At 39.8% G+C, this 19,578-nt stretch overlaps 1 protein-coding gene across 14 annotated transcripts in view; it reads right to left on the minus strand.

Moving 5' to 3' along the window:
* Positions 1–19,578, minus strand: part of HUWE1 (HECT, UBA and WWE domain containing E3 ubiquitin protein ligase 1) — a 164,038-nt gene that overhangs the window by 40,620 nt on the left and 103,840 nt on the right. For 11 of the 14 annotated variants that reach the window (XM_034649608.1, XM_034649610.1, XM_034649619.1 and 8 more), the window contains 14 exons: positions 14,763–14,954; positions 13,150–13,366; positions 12,401–12,523; positions 11,201–11,438; positions 10,586–10,816; positions 8,766–8,888; positions 8,170–8,265; positions 7,279–7,587; positions 5,606–5,758; positions 3,954–4,081; positions 3,652–3,733; positions 2,692–2,868; positions 2,091–2,250; positions 1,446–1,804 (listed from right to left, as the gene is read on the minus strand). In XM_034649608.1, coding sequence (XP_034505499.1) covers positions 1,446–1,804; positions 2,091–2,250; positions 2,692–2,868; positions 3,652–3,733; positions 3,954–4,081; positions 5,606–5,758; positions 7,279–7,587; positions 8,170–8,265; positions 8,766–8,888; positions 10,586–10,816; positions 11,201–11,438; positions 12,401–12,523; positions 13,150–13,366; positions 14,763–14,954 — 2,588 coding nt within the window. The remainder of the gene's footprint in view (positions 1–1,445; positions 1,805–2,090; positions 2,251–2,691; positions 2,869–3,651; positions 3,734–3,953; positions 4,082–5,605; positions 5,759–7,278; positions 7,588–8,169; positions 8,266–8,765; positions 8,889–10,585; positions 10,817–11,200; positions 11,439–12,400; positions 12,524–13,149; positions 13,367–14,762; positions 14,955–19,578) is intronic. The other 3 variants (XM_034649615.1, XM_011234250.3, XM_034649617.1) reach the window with 1 other exon arrangement.

Below are 19,578 nucleotides of genomic sequence, written 5' to 3' on the forward strand. Positions count from 1 at the left end.
TATCCAGTCCTCTGCTGGACATTTCTTGTTATTACAACCAATTCTACAGTGAACATTCTTGTATATGTACCTTGGCATACTTGACTTTAATTATCAAATAATTCTTAGCCATAGAATTTCTAGGTCAAAGGATATCTTAAACTGACAGTACCAAACTGCCCTCCAATGTGGCTGCACCAATTTCCACTCCTACCAAAAGTAAGAGTATGCCTGGTTGTCCACACCCGTACCTGCAATGGATATTATCAAGCATTTACATTTTGCCAACTTGATATGTTAAAACTGCCACTGATCTGCCTTTGGTCCCCACACCCCCAAATACAATTAAGTTTAGAAAGTTCTCTCATCCAACAAGAACCTGTATTTTTTTTCTGAGCCTTTTTAAAGTTGTATAAACTTTAAACATTTTAAGTATTTTGTTTTTAAGTCAGAATTCTATCTGTATATAGTTGTTTCTTCCCTATTGGGGTGTCTCTTGCCCTTGGATTACTGTATATGCAGCTTTTAATAGCACTCCTTTTGATTTTGCTCACGTCAGATGAAATCAATAGTCTGGGTAAAGAACTGTCTGAAGAATGTGAGATGTATACTCATACACACGTGGAAGTATAAAGTGGTATCCCCTTGCTGGCAAGCAAGTTAAAAAACATTTATACATTCTGATCCGATTTCTAGGAATCTCTAAGAAAAACAAATTTTAAATGTGACAAAGCTATGCACAAAAATGCATATTGCAAAATTACTTATAAATGTGGGAAACACATGTCCCACCCAAGAGAGAAAAATGAAGTCCAATAACATTCACATAATGACTGTTGACAAAGAATTAGGAGGAGGAAATAAGACATTTGTCTTCCCTACTCCTCCCTCTGATGTCTTAATGTTGATATTAAAAATATTTTCATTTTTTCTGATTGCTTTGTCATTTCTTTCACTGCTTTATGTGTTTCCTAAAATGAACATATATGCCTCAGTTTTCCGATCGGCACAATGGGTATCTGTAAAGAGCTTATTAAAGTGTCTGGTATATCATAATGTTTGGAAAACAGGCTCATGGGTGAACACATGAGAAATACTCCTATAAGGTAATTAACTGTAAGACATGAACTTGACAGACGGTATCCCAGTTCCTCCTTAACAGTCTTTGGTTCAAGAAACCTATATTGCTAGAGAGGACTTTATAGGTAGGTTTATTACTACAGTAAATTTAAGGATAGAAAATGTGACGTTTTACTTTTAAAAAAATGTCATTCAATGGACAATCTACCGTAACTAAGCGAGTACCCGATCACACAGTTGGGAAAGTTTGCCAGACAAAGCACATAGTCTATATATTTAACTATATATATACCTTATGAAGAACCAAAAGTTCATCTGTTCTGAGACCAAGGAGAACCAAGGTATGATATAAAGCTAAACCAGCTTCTGACACCACAAAGACTCACCTTTTCCATGGTATGACGGAGGGTGCAGGGGTCCTCAATGATGTGTCTTAAAAGAAGGGTGACCAGGGGAGTAAACCCATTGAAGCCTGAGCTCTGGGTCAAATTCAAGATCATGCGGGTACTCTTCAGCTCTGCAAACATCATGGCGTATTTGTGGTCTCGGGTGAGCCTCAGGCAGAGGCGAAGGGTGGCATGCAAAGTGTCTGGGTCCACAGGGACTCCTAGCATGCTCACGCAGGCCCGGATTAAAACAGTCACCATATCCTCTGTCAGGCCCTGGATCAGGATCTCCCCAATTTTTGTTTCTTCCAGGCTCGTCTCCTTTTCAGTATTTGTACTCTCTAGGGCCAAAGGAGTATCTACAAATAAGAAAATAAGAGTTCAGACAGTAAGTTCATATTTCCTCCCACATCGCTCCCTCATAGCCAGGGGATAGCACCTGGGTCCTATTAAGAGAAACATACAAAAGACCAATTCCAAGACCAGATGAAAGGGCATATAAAAAGGACTGCATATCTTTAAGGCACCAAGCAATCTGATGGATAAGAAAATCACTCATGATGAAGTTGGCCAAAATTTAAGCCATAAAGGCACACCAAGCTTTATGTAACACACGTTGAAAGATTCAAAACTAGAAGTCCATACCACTGGGTTTATTTTCTTTACGTTTGATATCCATTTCTTTGCTTTCTTCCAGTGTCTTCTCTAGTTCCTGTCCATTGCTATTTTTCGAGTTTTTATTCAGCCGTGGTACCCTCAGGAGAGTCAACATCACAGGGCGCCGGTTCCCTGTTTCTTCATTAACCTAGAAATTCAAAAGACAAAAAAAAAAAAAAATCTCTACCAAAAAAACCCAAACTATAAGAGGGGTTGGAACTCCCAGGCAAATGCTTATAGGAAGGAACCCTGGCAATTTATCCCATCCCTATCATTTATAGAGAGAAAGCCTGAAGGTCCCCAGAAGGAAAGCAGCATACATAAGGCCCTTTCTAATAGAGCAGACACCATCTCTAACACTTAATATCATTTCTCGGTAGGACAGTATCAAATTGCCACAGACACACTCATGGTCTCACTAATGACTTTAGGAAGATTCCGTTCTCTGTAAATTATACCCAATTTAGTAGTGGTAATAGTGCTTCTTAGAGCACGTGAAGACTGCTGGTTCAGGAAGAAGCAAACCAAAAGGCGCACCGAGTACCTTCCCCTCTTTCAATAAAGTTTATGGCACTGAGCGAACGTGTACCTGCACCATTGTAGTGAACTGGACAGTGTATCTTCTTCGGCCTGCAGTGAAACGCACACTTGTCTCTCCCGATTTCCATGCAGAATCAATAGTGCTGTTGTTGCTTGCACTGTAACTACACCAACGCCCAGAGCGGTCATCAAACCAGCGCCAGTTGTTGTTGTTGGACTGTAGATACTAAATAGAAGAACACAAGATTTCTTTGTATTTCCTACAAGGTTGGTGGTTAGAAGATATTAGTAACTTCATCTGTTCACTGCTAAAGCTAACCCAGGAAAAAGAAACAACACTGAACATTTAATGAAATTTTGAGAGTCAAGAGAGAAATTTTTGTATGCATTAACCATCAAGTTCCTGAGCCCCTCCACAGGCACAAAACCCTCTACACCCTTGTCCTGCAATCCTCAGCTTTCCTTTTGTTTCCAACTGTTTTCTACAAATGGGAAATATTTTGGATGTGCAAGAACAAAATTTCTGTTTCTGAGAAGGCACTGAGATAATGTGGCATATATAATTTTTGTATAAGAGCCACTTGGCTTTGGCGCCTTGGTGGCTCAGTTGGTTAAGTGTCTGACTCTTGGTCTCCTTAATTAAGAGTCTCTGCCCCCCTCTTCTTCCTCTCTAAAATAAAATCTTTTAAAAAAGGAGCATTTGGCTTTTGGAGGAATTGCTGCACACACAGTCCTTCGCATAAAAGCCACTCCCTCCTCTGGAGATAGCACACTCATTTAACATTTACTTCCAGGTAAGTTCTTGGGCCCTTTGGCAAGCAGCTCCATAAAAAAAATATAATTCTAACTCACCATCCAGAAGAGAAATCTAGAGCTGCTAAGATTCCTCAGGAGATTTATGTCTTAATCAGGGAGCTTTCCTCTAATTCTTTACCTCTCCCCCATATTTTCTTCTGGTCTATTCTTGCCTCGAGAAGCTAAGCAGTTTTATCAACCATGTATTACATACCTTAGTCATTTGGGCTCTTCTTTTAGAGGAGATGGCTGTCTTTTCATAGAAATCTATCAGGAGCAACACTGGGGTGATCCACCTAAAAAAGAAATGATTTACTCTGGGAAAGCCAGAAACTTGCACCATATGGGAAAACTTATCTTGATTTCATTAGGCACCTCAACAATTTTCAAACCACAAAAGGTACCCAAGATTTGCCCCAGACATGCTCCAGAAAAGTGCCTGATTCAGGCCCTACACTTTAGGGCCCAAGTCTAAGGGGAACAGGAGTGAAACCAGGTGAGATAAGAGTCACTCACTTTGGGGTCTGGACCTCCTTTTGCTCCTTGGCGGCCTGTAGGCAGGGCTGAACTACTTCCAAGAGTTTGATTAGGACATTAAGGATGCCACTTGATTCAACCACCCAGGCACAGGGTAGCTTCAACTCCTAATTGATCAAAGAAAAAACATAAATACCAACTTCTACTCAGTATTAAGGATTAGCACAGTATAGGAGGACACAGAGATGAACACTAAGAGAACTGGTTGAATTTAAATTCCACCTCTGCCACCTACCAGCTGTGTGATCTGAGATGAGTTACTTAAATTCTCTAGGTCTTGGGTGTCTAGACCCTCAGGGGTCACAGGAAATAACAAATTTCTACCTCCAATGTTAATTGTGGTGATTAAATGAAGTGTGAGTGTATGTTCGCTCACTCTCTCTAATGCCCAACACAGTGCCTGGCACATTAGTATATACTTAATACGGAAGCTGTTATTAGTATCATTAATATCATCAAGGACCGCCATCTAGGCTACACAGTCTCAATTATGTTGAAGGTGAAAAGCTTCTGATTTAAAGAGAACCTTTACGTTCTTTCTAGGAAGATGGAACAATCAATCACAGCAATGATTAGTAGTTTCCCTATAGGGCCTACACTAAAGTAGCTCTTTTATAGGGGCTGCACTAGAAGTAATTTAAATGTCCAACAGGCAATTACTTAAATAAACGAGGGGACATCCAAAAGAAGGAATGTATATATGACTTGGGAAAATATTTGTAATATAATACTAAGAATATAGGATACAAGTTTCTAAACAGTCTGATCCTAATTGTTTAAATGCATAAGAAAAGGACTAGAAGAAAATTTAAGACCGGTCCTTTGAGTTTTAAAAAGGAGGGGATTCATGAGTGATTTCTCTTCATATTATAATGTTATTGAGAACCCCCAGGATTCAGTACTTTGCAATCTTTCCTAGAAGCATCCATTCACAAGTGCTATTGTAAGAATCACTTCCATCAAAAAGGAAAATAAGACTGTAGACACACAATTTGACATATATTGGACTTAATCTCCCCAGCTGTTTTAAAGGATTTACCACATTAAGTTGAGGTTTTACTAATAAACATGAGCTACAAATGAAGAGTCATTTGTTCAAGGTCGGTTGCCTCTTAATTCCTGTATTGGCTAGAATAAGAAAATGTCCTGGCCAAACCACTCTCTTGCCTAAAATAATCTGCTGACTAAACAGGTATGAAGGAAGAATCAGATTATATCTGATGCCTATTATCCATTTCCACATCTGACGCCACTCTGGCTGCCAGTTAGGTTTCTTCAGAGAGGCCCAAATTATTCCACAACTATACTATGATGGTCAATTCTAAAACCCCCCCCAAATCCTCTATGACACAATTCAATTAACACTTGTCCCGAGAAGCCTTTTTTCCTCATTATCTACAAGTGATGTATTAGCCCTCCTCCTGAATTCAGAGAAAATTCTTTATGTTATTTATATGGCATGAAACATTGCATTTTGTACTTAATTACATGTCTTACAGCCTATCAGAAACTGTGGGCTCATGAATGCAGAGATCATGCCTTACATTTCTACTTTCTTTAAGGTCTCCAATGGCAGGTGTTTGATAATTCTTTAATGATGAATCACAGGAACCAAAAAATCTAAATCTTACCTCAAAAAGCAGTGTTAAAAGCAAGATTCTAGTAGCCAAATTGGAGGCTTGGGGCAGGGTGGCCATCTGACTGATCCACTCTGACACAGTTTTTGTGTCACTCGTTGTCAGGGGAAGAGCCGCTTTTATCAATACATCAGCAGCTTCCCATACCTACAAAAGCAGAGAAGTGGCCAAGTCAGGTAACTATAGAGTATGATAAGGTTTGTCAAAACAGTCTCAACCTTATAAAATACTCCCTCTATCCCCAACATGTTTGGTGAAGGAGGGTGACTAAATAGTAAAACATTTACCATAGGGATTTAATGTCTGTATCAAAAGTTGTATGGCATGAAAGGAGCACCTCTAAAAGATGATTTTCTTAGGCTAGATTACAAGATGCTAAGAAGCTAGTAAGTTAAAAGAAATGAATATTTAAAAAATTTCCAGGGAAAAAAATTCTAGTATAGAGTCAACCCCACAGAGCTTCTACCAACTTACACTTCCATTGATAATCTTTTACTACATCTGCCCCAGAATTATCATTAAGAACAAAAATAAACCAGAATGTCAGAAATGTTGGTCTTGCTTTAGCTTGCATGTTAAATTTCTTATAAATTTGAAGTAATTGCTCTTTTCTAAGTTTTAGTTTTCTTAAAAATCATTTCTGTAAGCTCTTTATATAAAGATAACTAAACCTGGGTCTTATCTTGTGTAGAAAAAAAGGATTATCCAGTTTGCTTTTTACTTTTGTGGTATTTCCATACACTAAAAGTTATGCTTCCATATATCACTTTTTGATTTCTTCCTCTGCTTCTTGACTTTAAAAAATATGTAAAACAAGATTCCAATGATTTAAGAACATGAATAGTAGGGGCCCCTGGGTGACTCAGTTGGTTAAGCATCTAACTTTTGACTTTGGCTCAGATCATTATCTCTGAGCCCTGAGTCGGGCTCCATGCTCAGCATGGCGTCTGCTTGAGATTCTCTCCCTCTCCCTCTGCCCCTCCTCCTGCTTGTGTGTGCTCTCTCTAAATAAGCAAAAATCTTAAAAAAAAACCCACCATGAATAGTGAAAAAAAAGTAATGTACACAATTAGTATACATTAATTTCATAATAAGGAAAACACTCAGTCCTTCGCCACTCCCTCCTCTGGAGAGTGTTTAAAAAAAGACAAATACCAGGTCACAGCTATTCATTATGATGAGAACTTTTTGTCAAAGTGGTTGTTACATAGAAGAGGGAAAATAAAACATTTATTCACTGTTAGTCCATGGCACCTAACCTGGCTCAAGAGTGAGACACATTTGGGACATTTCAGATGATTTCAGAAGAGATGCCTAGAAAATGAGAGCTTCGTTTTTTCCTTTCAGAGACATTTTTTTGTGAAGTATTCACTTTTTGCAGGGAACACTCAAGAAGAGCGAGATCACCAGATCTAAAGAATTTAAAGACATTATATCCATACAGGATAAAATGCAAAACAAAACAAACACAAAAAAAAAGGTTTCATTTTTTTTTTAAATCAGAGTTTGATGATGGCAGAAAAACCACTTTACACACTTTTTTTTTACCTTTAAAAAAATTATGTTCAGTTAGCCAACATATAGTACATCATCAGTTTTTGATGTAGTGTTCAATAATTCATTAGTTGCATATAACACTCTCCTCTTCTGGCTCCTGGAGAACTTACCTGATTGACTACTTGCTTCAGAATCATGTCTCGATAGTCAGCTCCATTACGTTTGATTGCAGTCATTATCAGATCACACACCCGGTACACTGTGTCTGGCAGCTCATCAAGAAGGTGAAAGCAGCCTGGCAACATGGTATCTGTGAAAGTGTGGAGCTCATCTTGTTCCAATGGATCAGCATCCTGGAACTTCTCTAGACATTTAGCTTCTTCCTCTTCCTGCTTTTCCCGAGCTTTCCGTTCCTCCTCTTCCTTCCGACAAGCAACTTCCTGGAGGCAGTGAAGGAAGAATGACAGCATATGGGAGAGCTGAAGAAAAATAGGGAACGCTCTAAGAATTAACTGGCCCTACCATACTGAATACCCACTACCTTTTCCTCAAGCAGGTGATACGTTCTTCAGAGTGTGGTTATCATTCATGAGGGCAGCCTCAAAGGCTAAGGCAAGACAGGAAAAGCAGAGGAGGAGGGCGCTTCCAACCCCAAAAGTATTGCCAATTTATTCACAGCACCCTGTATCACAGCCTCCTACAAAATCATTTGGAGACACTATCCTGCATTCTCTGCCAATATAGTAAACTGAAGTAATTGTTACCTAAGAACAGACAGCCAAAACTGGCATAATGAACACTACCAAGTACATTTTGGGTCTCTTATTTGATAGTAAAGGTTAACATTTCATGGGCCTCACTTAAAGCTTCAGGTCAACACACTGTATCAGTGATGGCGATACATCATTATCAGTGATGGCAAGGTTGGGATGAATGAATACTCTACTCCCGTGTCATTCCTTAGATACTAATTCCTCCAATTATTTTGTAGTAGCAGAATGTTCATAAAAATACTAAGATTAATGTGTCGGACCCTTTTGGATGCCCTGTTTCCTAGTTACCTCAGGTGACTCTGCTCTTTGATCCATTGGGATATCCTGTCCCAGAGACATGGCAATTGCTCTCATCATCTGGTCCTCTTCGGACATACTCAGATCCTACAGAGAAACAACCGAAAATCCAGCAACAAAGCACATACCAACTGACAAGGAATCAGACATCCCGTGCTCAAGCTTTAGAGGAAAAGATGCTCTGAATGATGCTAAGAGTTGAACCCAACTAGGCTTATTTGGTCACTACAATAACAGAGAGGGAAAATCACAATGAAATTAAGCATAGGAAGGGGGCTTTAAAGTGACCACTTATTCTGCAGCTCAGAAAAGGTAGTTATTTCTTCTATTGCTTTTTGACTGTGGATAACTTATGAGTTCTTCTGAAAAAAAAATCCACTAATTTGCTTGGCTAGGAGATAGGAAGCCTCTGCTTATTATATTCTAGAACTGAGAGTTACCACAAAATGAAGATATTGGCATGCAGAAGTCTGAAAATGAAAAGCAGTTCATAGAAGGGAAGACCAATGATGGAAGTATAATGGAAGAAAAAACACAGCAGCAGCCAAACCAATGCCTACAAAACTAGAGCCCCCGAGACAACTTACCCGAACTACTCCTCCCATGATTGGGGGAGGGTGGGTTAGAAGGTACTCTGTGGCCTGCTCCATGGTGCTGGTGTTCAACAGGGCCTCCATGGCATGTTCCCTTGTGAAGCCCATGTCCATGAGCTACGAAAAGAATGCAGGATATCAGAACCGTAGTAAAAGAGAAATACAAATGCATTTTAAAAAGGTAGAAACCCATTCAAGATGGAAATAAGTTTTTCTAGCTTCGTATGAACTGAGAACATTAATAAGCTCAGACAGTTAGGTAAATGAACAATCCTTTCCATTTGGTGCTTCCATAGTATTCAAACATTAGAGCTACACATTGGAGCAGGAAGCCAAGGTGATTCTCAATTCTGTCCTCTAAGAAAATGGGGGTAGAGGGTTATTATCATTAATAGGATCACTCTAATTCAAAGACTGAGATTTACACATGGAAGCAAAAATTGGACCCCACATTTCTGGAAAACAAACTGGCAACAGAAAAAGAGCCTGAGAAACTGATCTTGGAATTTTATTACTAGGAAATAATCATGAGATGTACAGAAAGATTTGTACGAAAGGAAACTATACACCACAGCTTTACAACATCAAATAATAAAATTAACATCCATTAATAAAAGAATGACAAGAAGTCAAAAAAATATTTTCTTAATGATAGCACAATTCTACATACTGTATGTTAATTATGTAAAAATTAGGCATAAAACTGATGAAAAACTATCTTGTGTGCTGACATTATAAGTGACTTAAAAATATTTTGTCGTATTTCCAAATTTTCTTAAAGTGAGCATTTATCGGTTGTAATAAAAATGTGGCATGTATATGTAGAAGACATATTTGAAGAGGACTCTAGACCTAAAGAGAACACACATACGCACACATAAATTCCCAGAGGAATACACTAAATGCTCTGTGAGGTTAAAAGGTCAGGATCATAAGTGCCTCCCCCCTCTGCTGCTAGCCTCCGATTTTTATAATGTGGTTTATTTACTTAAAAACAATAAACAAATTTTGTAGGTAAAGTTTCAGAGAGCTCTTGCTGGTGAATAAATTCGGGTCGTGATACCCTTAACCCTTCCCTCTATAGATAAATCAGAAAGTAGCTGAGGACAGCTCGCATCCAAAGAACAAGGCAGCCACAGCCTACTGAGAATATTGTAAAAAAAAGTTTCAATACTAAACAACATGCTTGGGAGGACACAAATCTTATACTGGTTATGAGCACTGAAACTATACCTCAGCTTTCTCAGGAGAAAAAAGGAATGCTAAGAGGAAACTGGAGGGGATTATGCTAAGTGAAGTAAGTCAAGCAGAGAAAGACAATTATCATACGGTTTCACTCATATGTGGAAATAAGCAATAGAATGGAGGACCATAGGGGAAGGGAGGGAAATCTGAAGGGGGAGAAATCAGAGAGGGAGATGGACCATGAGAGACTATGGACCCCAGGGGGAAACAAACTGAGGGTTTCAGAGGGGTGGGGGTGGGGGGATGGGGTAACAGGGTAATGGGTACTAAGGAGGGCACATGTCGTGATGAGCCGTGGGTGTTATATGCACCTACTGAATCACTGAACACTACCATCAAAAACTAATGATGTACTATATAGTGGCTAACTGAACATAATAAAAAAAAAAATAAGAGGGAACAAATTTAAACCTAGCTCCTGGCTAAGAGGACCAAGCACTTTGTGGCATGTAAACATAGAAAACTCACAACCCACTTAGTGGCATGTAAACTTAGAATATACTTGTGGGTTTGTGAGCTTTCTATTGGTGGCAAAGTCTGGGCCCTGGAGTGGGAAGCCAGGACCCTACCTGCTGCAGTTGCTGCTGGTTGACTTGAGGTTCCCGGCGAGAGCCGCCTTCCTCTTGCCCTGTGTCCTCTTCTCCTCGAGATCCCTCCTTCTCTTTGCTCAGTCTCTCTCGAATCACAGGTTCTCCTCGGAGAATGTGGCATAGGATGGCTAGCATTGACTCAGCCATTCGCCCGCCATATACCTTCAGGGGTTTCCGGTTCCACAGGTTCTTGATGCAAGTAAAGGCTGCCTAGAAGTCATTTGAAAAGCTGTGTGAAGATCGTTTTGTCTCAATTCAAAGCCACTGGAGAATAAGTCAAAGACCTATGGGATAATCTTTCCACAAAAGGGCCAACAATAAAACTCTAGTTCAGTACTGAGGAGACCTAAAGAAGCACAGAGAAGGGGCATTTAACCCAATCTGAAGTACCCATCTCAAGTTTACAGTCCAAATATTTACATTACAAGGAATTCTCCAGTAGTCTCTATCCCCTTCTGTGAGGCAGCCCTATCTGGGAGCAGGATCCAATGGTTCTCCAACAATCAAGTTATTTCATTAAGGAGGACAAAAAGAGGGAGAGCTACCTAGTCAGCATGAGAAATCCCTCTTGGTTTCAGAATGCTCAATACTCACTTTCTGAGTTACCACAAGGAAGCGGAGGGCACTGAATTGTGGAAAGTTCTGGACACCTCCAGGCAATTTGGCAGGCAGCGAATGTGGAGATTCAAGCACTGTGGTGGGATTCACCATCTTCTCCACTAGCATTAGCCAAGCATCTAGGAATTCTCCTGTGCCATCAGGTAAATCTGAATGTTCTAATCCCTCAGCAACAGGAACTTTGCCTCCCATGGACAGAGCCCAATTGAAAGTTCTAAAATTCAAATAAGAGAAAGTATGGAGATAAAATATTAGTATTTTAGATCGGGGTGGGGGGAGGGCGGCATTGAGAAGGGTCCCAGTATCTATATTGCCACTATATGTCCCTCCTCTTGGAGCTACGGCTGCTAATCTGTCCAACATCTGTACATTTATTAGCTTTATCTTTTTTTGAGGGGAGGGTTTATTCCAGATTTATTGGGGTATTACTGACATATAGCAGATTTAAGTTTAAGGTATACAATGTGATGATTTGATACACATACAGAAAGCAAAATAATTACCACTTTTAGCTTTATTTTTTAAAGCCAAAATGAACAAACAAACAATCAAACAAACAAACCCAAAGTGGTTTCCAGAGGGGAGCAGAGGGGAGTAGGGGGATGGCTGAATTAGGTAAAGGGGATTAAGAGGTACAAACTTAGTTATAAAATAAACAAGTCACAGAAATGGAAAGTATAGCATAGGGAATAGAGATAATTTGTATGGTAACAGATGGTAACTAGACGTATTGTGATGAGCATTGCATAATGTACAAAAATTGTCAAATCACAATGTTGTACACCTGAAACAAGTATAACACTTATGTCAACTATACTTCAATAAAAAAAAGTGAAACTCTGCTTAGAATCTTCAGACCAAGAGAAGCAGAAAAATTATCAGAGAAACAACAGAAAAGGATAAGTCTACTGGAAAAATATATACACCTGGCACTAAAAACCAGATGAGGAAACGCAGAGACCCTTACACAAACACCTCTAGGACAGGCTGAATCCCACCCTCCAAGGAAGACTGAGACAAATATGGCTAGTTTCCAGAATGTGAAAGGGTACAACTAACAGCTGTCTCTATGTATCCCGCTGTCACAGGATAGGTGACTTAGAAAGTTGCGTGCTAAGGCACACAGAAAGACCAATCTCCAAGAAATGCTTCTCTGTGAAGCAACTTGATTCTTACTCAAAAAGAGCATTGTGGCCTCCAGAGCAGAGAAATTTCTGCAGCATAAGGTGGTAGGGATACTTCCTCTCATCAAACAGCATTGGTGATGTAAAACCAACAGAACAGATGAAGAATGTCAGCCTGAAAGAGGGGAAAAAGCAAAATTTTAGCCTTCTCTGAGGCAGTCACAGAAGCGGTGGGAAATTCATGTAGATGCCTAGAGTAAAATTTAACATTGTACTGAAGTGACTGAGAGACTGACTGGAATTCAGATGGGTGGCTGGCTAGTCTGATTAAAACCTCTAAGGCATTGGGGCGCCTGGGAGGCACAGCGGTTAAGGTCTGCCTTCGGCTCAGGGCGTGATCCCGGCATTATGGGATCGAGCCCCACATCAGGCTCTTCCGCTATGAGCCTGCTTCTTCCTCTCCCACTCCCCCTGCTTGTGTTCCCTCTCTCGCTGTCTCTATCTCTGTCGAATAAAAAAAAAAAATCTTTAACAACAACAACAAAAAACCTCTAAGGCAAAAAAGGTGACAGTTCTCACCTACTAAAAAATACAAGGTTACTGAAATACAGTTTGATCATAAATGCTTTAAAAAATCTCTATATTCTAGACTAAGAAGAACCAAGACAAGTACATTAAACTGCATGTAGGCTAGACATCTAGAGTTAACAGGGAAACTTTCAAGTCCTCTAGTTCAGTGGCTCACTCTCCACTTAAGTAGAAAAGGAACCAATTAAATTCTGTATCTCCAGTAGAACTCACCTGAAGCGGGGAGTAGGTGTGTATGGTGGAGGTTGCCAAGATAAGCCCTTTGTGAGGAGCTTAGTGAGGGCTGAGGCTGTGGATCGAGCAGCAGGTGTCGGTGCTGTGGTGGTGCTGGCAGCATGATGGCTCCTTCTCTGGCGGACAGGAGACCCCACACAAAGTTTAACAAGGAGTCCAAATAGTTCAGCGAGCGCTCGGCCTAATCTGGAGGATGCTAGAAAGCAAAAGTCAGAATAAAGCATGAGAGTATACTCAGAATGGTTTCATTATAACTAACATTACTGTCAATGCTCCACAGAGAATAAATGCCTCTTCTGAAGGCAGGAGACAGAGAAGTAAGTATATTGGCACTCGATATATAAGAAATGTGAAAGACAAGATAAACACACTGTTAAAGGAGGTATAGAGCTGAAACCAACTTTGTAGAAAAAGCCACAGATCAATATGAACCAGTTAGGTAAATGATATTCTACTGGGTTATAGAATCACTTAAAATGCCTATAGAACTTTAAAAATAGCAAAACTGTTAACCACTTAAGACCAGGAAAGAACATATACATTGTCTGATCACAACATTAAATATATGATCCCCAAAGGAAAAAAAAATCACTAGGAAAATTATAAAAATTTTATAAGTGGGTTTCTTAACATTAATTAATTTACAGAGAGACTGTGCGTGTGCACACATGAGCAGGGGAGTGGTAGAGAGAGAGAGAGAGAGAGAGAGAGAGAGAGAGAGAGAGAGAGAGAATCCCAAACAGGCTCTATGCCCAGCACAGAGCCCAAATGTGGGGCTTGATCTTACAACCTGAGCTGACAACAAGAGTCGGACCATCAACGAACTGAGCCACCCAGGTGCCCCACCAAAGGCCATTTTCCGCTTGCTTTGGGGCAGAGCTCTAGATTCCCAGGAGTTATGTCTTCACTTTCCTCTACATTAAGGTGTCGGAAAGTGGCAAATATTAACGAACATACAAAACAGGTTCCCAAACACCGATATTACATTAAGAGGCAAAAGAAGACAAAGACAGATGAGTGCACGTCTTTAATGCAGTCTTATATCATGTTAATGTAGTCTCCAGAGAGCTGCCAAAATGACATTATTAGAACATGAATCAACCATGTCATTTGCCAGCTATGTTTAAGGGACAGAGAAAATAAGCGGAGACTGGGTGGAGCAGCCAAACAGGTAAGAGGAAAGCAGGAGAGTTTAATACCACAGAAGCCAAGAAAAGAGTATTCTGAGGTGATGGGCCAACTATCATGCTGCAGACGAGTAGGGGACTGAAAAGTATCCCAATGGACTTAGCAACAGGTCACTGGTGAGTCATTTCAGTGGAATGGTAAGAGCACGAGCCATTTGCAGTAGTTGAAGAATGAGGAGCAAGGAAGGAATTAAAGACATGGCCTTTAGGAAGCAAGTCTCTTATCCCTGTATCCCTAGCAGTTAGTACAGAGCCTGTCACATAGTAGATACAACCTAAAAATGAGCCACCACGGTTTACAAGTTCCTTAAAGGAAACAACAGAACCATATCAACTGAATTTGTCTGAGAACTGGTTAAGGCTCTGAAAGCCAGAAAAGAGAGTAGAATGAAGAAAATCACTCACCTGACAATAAAGGCTTGATTTGCTTGATTCTGGCAGCCATAGCAGGTGTGATTTTAGATTTGCCTTTAGAGTCTGAAGCAGTAGGTTCATCTGTCTCCATGGGAGCCAATGTGTCACCATCAAGCCCAATGCCTTCTAATAAGCCCTGGGTAGAAGCATCCATACTTGCAGATGTTCCATCCTGTTCCCCATCTGTAGACGTAAGAGGGGAGCAATAAGACCATATTGAGTCATCACTTACCTGGTTCCCTGTCCTGAAGAGTCACAAGAAAGAGCTACCTATGGTGCTTGTTACCCTTTAAATGTCCGTAACTTCCTAAATCTAAAAAGGAAAAACAAAAACAAAACATAACTGTACTGATACACTCCTCTCCTTGGAGCCCTTCTACATAACTAATACCGACATCTTCCAGCAAGAGCATATGAACTGTCTTAACCCAGGGCTACCTTGCAAAACTGTAGGCACTGTATGACACAGGGAGCACCATTCACATGGACCACAATGTGTGTGGTGTACCCTGCCCCCCAGCCAATGCTGTCAAGGTGAATGCCCTGGTTAATATTTTATGGCTTGTCAATAAACTCAAATTAAACATCACAGATTATCACTGGAGAAATATATTTTATGGCATTTAAGATTTTTGTATATGAATGTGAGATGTATCTTTTTTTGGTGGCGATATGCATGCTCTTATATCTAATAATCAGATTTAGACAAACTTTTAATAAAACACATCACCCAGTTTTCTTTGTAATATTCTAAAAAAAAAACTATGTGGAAATGGAGTCATCTGTGTTAAATGTGTGAAAGAAATTGCTGGAAAAATATCCAGATTGTTAAGTGAAGCAATTCTTTGACACCAAATCTAATTTTGTTCATACTTCTTAGTAAATTATTTATTCTTTCCTTGACTCAAATTTGGTGTATTTTGACTAAATTTGAGGTTCTAATTTTTGGTTTGGTCCATCTTCTCCAAATTTAAATGGGCCAAAGGTTTGTGCTTATTTTATTAATTCTCTCCCCTCTCCCATAATAACTAGCTGTCATATAAATCCTTTATCTGTTCCTTAAGCATTTCATCTGTTTTTGTAACCTAAGTACAATTTTTAAGCATATCCTATCAGTTTTTATACATAGAATTGTCTTGTTTTCTTAATAGTTTATTAAATTTGTTTCTCCCCTGATACAGAACATAAGGGAAAAACTTTCTAGAAAAGTTATTAATTTTAGGTTTGTTGCATTAGAGTCTGAAAACTGTGTATAGTTTCTCCTTACTGCAATTTGCAACTTTATTGTGATATAACATAAAAGCTATTTTCTAAAATACCACTGTACAGAGGGGTGCCTTGCTGGCTCAGCTAGAAGAGCATGTGACTCGGTCTTGGGGTCGTTGAGTTTGAGCCCCACGCTGGGTATAGAAGTTACTTAAAAAAAACCCCACTGTACAAAGAGGAGCTTGGGAAGATGGCAGAGTAGGAGGACCCTGAGCTCACCCAGTCCTACATTTACAACTAGGTATCATCGGCACATCCAAGTCAATAAACTGAAGAACAATCGGAAGGTTGGCAGAACAAACTCCACAACTAAATATAGAGAAGCAGCTGCATCTGAAAGTTTAGGAAGGTCAGAAAGACAGAGGGAGGCTGCCCACTGAAAGGAGGGAGCTGGGCACACCAAGGGCAGAGAAACGGGCAGCTGCACCAGGAAGCTCACATGGGGAGAACAATCCCCATAACGTTTGGCTTTAAAAACCAGAGCGGCTGAATTCCAGTTTGTAAAACCACTGGGACTTGGGAGTCTGGAGCTTTAAAAGTCAGACGACTCAGCACTGGGCCTACTATCACTGGGTCACCACACTTAAAGAGACAGCAATCTGTATGAAGAAGCAACATAAAAGCGGCAGTTTACACAATGCTGAGGGCAACCGGGAGACAGATCTGTTCATAATGACTTAGGAGCATGTTGGGAGATTTCTTTGAAAAGGAGAGCGGATGGGAGCCATTCCACCCCTGCCTCCGGAACTAAAACAGAGCAACCTGCAGGAGGTGAGGCTGTACAGACAACTGCTACCTAACTTGCTAGCAGTGTACCGCAGCATGAGGTCTCTTGATGACTCACCTACTCAGGGCAAATTCTGTTAAATCCGCACATACCCCACACCCCGCTGCCCGGTGCACAGGTGTGAGGCATGCCCTTAGCTGCTTCAGTGCTTCAAGGAACCTGGCATAAGACTAGTGGTCCTGCGCACATTTTCCTAACACTGCCTTCCAACTTTCAAGTTCACCAGTGGACACACACCCTCAGAGCTAGCCTGCCTGGGTCCCACTAACACCACAGAGAGCAAGTACAGCCCAAAAAAGGCAAAGTGAGTCACTGCAAACGGCTGCATAGACAGGAAAAGGAACTTAGACAAAACAGCAAGACATAAGCATCACATACAGGATATTCTCCTGAAGCACCATGGTCTGGTGAACAGGACACACTGCACTCCAGGGCACTCTAGGACCACTTCTTCATAAAGTCACTACTTTCAGGAGCAGAAGACAATTTTCTTAACACAGAGAAACAGACACAGAGAGGCAGACAAAATAGAGACAGAGAAATTTATCCAAAATGAAAGAACAGCATAAGGCAAAGGCCAAAAATCCAAGTGAAATGGATGTAAATAACATGCCTGATAGAGAAATTAAGGCAATGATCATAAGGATACTCACTGGACTTCAGAAAAGAGTGGAAGGCATGAGACCCTTAACACAGAGATAAGGAATAACATAGGAGAGATAAAAGGTTCAATAAACGAAATGAGAAACACACTTGATGGAACGAACAACAGTATGGAAAAAGCAGAGGAACAAACTAGGGACCTAGAAGACAAGAGCAATGGAAAGTAATCAAGCTGAACAAAAGAGAGAAAAGAGTTAGCAATATGAGAACAGATTTAGGGAACTCAGAGAGTCGATCAAACATAATAACATCTGTACTACAGGAGGCCCAGAAGAAGAGAGAGAAGGGGGCAGAAAATTTATTTGAAGTAGTAATAGCTGGAAATTTCCCTAATTTGGGGAAAGAAACAGACATTCAGATCCAGGAGGCACAGCGAACCCCCCCCCCAATAAAAAACCAATAAAAGCAGACTGATACCAAGACATACTGTAATTAAAATTGCAAAATATAGTGAAGAAGAAAAAATTTTAAAAGCAGCAAAAGAAGTCATTAACTTACAAGGGAAAACCCAGAAGGCAAGCAGGAGATTTTTCAGCAGAAACTTGGCAAGCCAGAAGGGAGTAGCATGATATATTCAAAGTGCTGAATGGGAAAAATCTGCAGCAGGAATACTCTATCCAGCAAGGCTATCATTCAGTTTGAAGGAGAGATAAATAGTTTCCCAGACAAACAAAAACTAAAAGAGTTCATGATCAGTAAACCAGCCCTGTAAGAAATATTAAATAGGACTCTATGAGTGGAAAGGAAAGGCCAAAAGTAACAGTGTCGACGAACTTGCAAAAAAAAAAAAAAAAGTATATAAAATACAGTAACATATACCTAAAATGCAGGGAGGAGAGAAGTAGGGGTTCAAACTTAACCATCAACTTAATATAAACTGCCATACGTAAAGATGCTATATACAAATATAATGGTAATCATGTATCAAAAAACACCCGTAAGTATGCAAAGAATAAAGAGAAAGAAATCCAAATACGTCACCAAGAAAATTAGCAAACCGTGAAAGAGAAAGAGACAAGAAAGGATCAGAGAAAATCTCCGGAAACAACCACAAGTAATAAAATGGCAATACCTACGTACCTACCTACCTACCTATCCATCTATCAATCAATCATTACTGTGAATCAATCAATCAATCAATCATTACTCTGAATGTAAATGGACTAAATGCTCCAGTCAAAAGACAGGGTGACAGAATGGATAAAAAAGGAAGACCCATCTGTATGCTGCCCACAAGAGACTCATTTTAGACCTGAAGACACCTGCAAATGGAACATGAGGGGATGGAGAAATATTTATCATGCAAATGGTTGTCAAAAGAAAGCTGGAGTAGCAATTCTTATATTGGACAAAATAGACTTAAAGACTATAACAAGAGACAAAGAAAGACACTATATAGTAATAAAGGGGACAATCCAACAAGAAACTCTAACAATTGTAAATATTTATGTACCCACGTAAGAGCATCCAAATACAAAGATAATAACAAACATAAAGGAACTGATCAATAGCAATACAATAACAGTAGGGGACTTTAAGAACCCACTTTCATCAACAGACAGATCATCTAAACAAAAAATCAACAAGGAAACAATGGCTTTGAATTAAACACTGAACCAGATGGATTTAACAGATATATTTTGAACATTCCATCCTAAAACAAAACAGAATACACATTCTTTTCAATTACACATGGAACAGTCTACAGAAAAGATCGCACATTAGTCTGGAAAACTAGCCTGAATAAATGCAAGAAGACTGAAGTCATACCATGCCTATCTTTTCTGACCACAATGCTGTGACACTAGAAGCCAACCACAAGATAAAATCTGGAAAGATCACAAATACATGGAGGTTAAAGAACATGCTACTCAACAATGAATGAGTCAACCAGGAAATCAAAGAAGAAATAAAAAAGTACATGGGAACAAATGACAACACAATCATCCAAAATCTTTGGGATGCACCTAACCTTACATCAAAAGGAGCTAGAAAAAGAACAAACAAGACCTAAAACCAGCAGAAGGAAGAAATTAGAAAGATTAGAGTAGAAATAAATGATACAGAACTAAAGAAACAATAGAACAGATC

The sequence above is a fragment of the Ailuropoda melanoleuca genome, chromosome X (genome assembly GCF_002007445.2).
Source record: "Ailuropoda melanoleuca isolate Jingjing chromosome X, ASM200744v2, whole genome shotgun sequence".
Classification (NCBI taxonomy): Eukaryota; Metazoa; Chordata; class Mammalia; order Carnivora; family Ursidae; genus Ailuropoda; species Ailuropoda melanoleuca.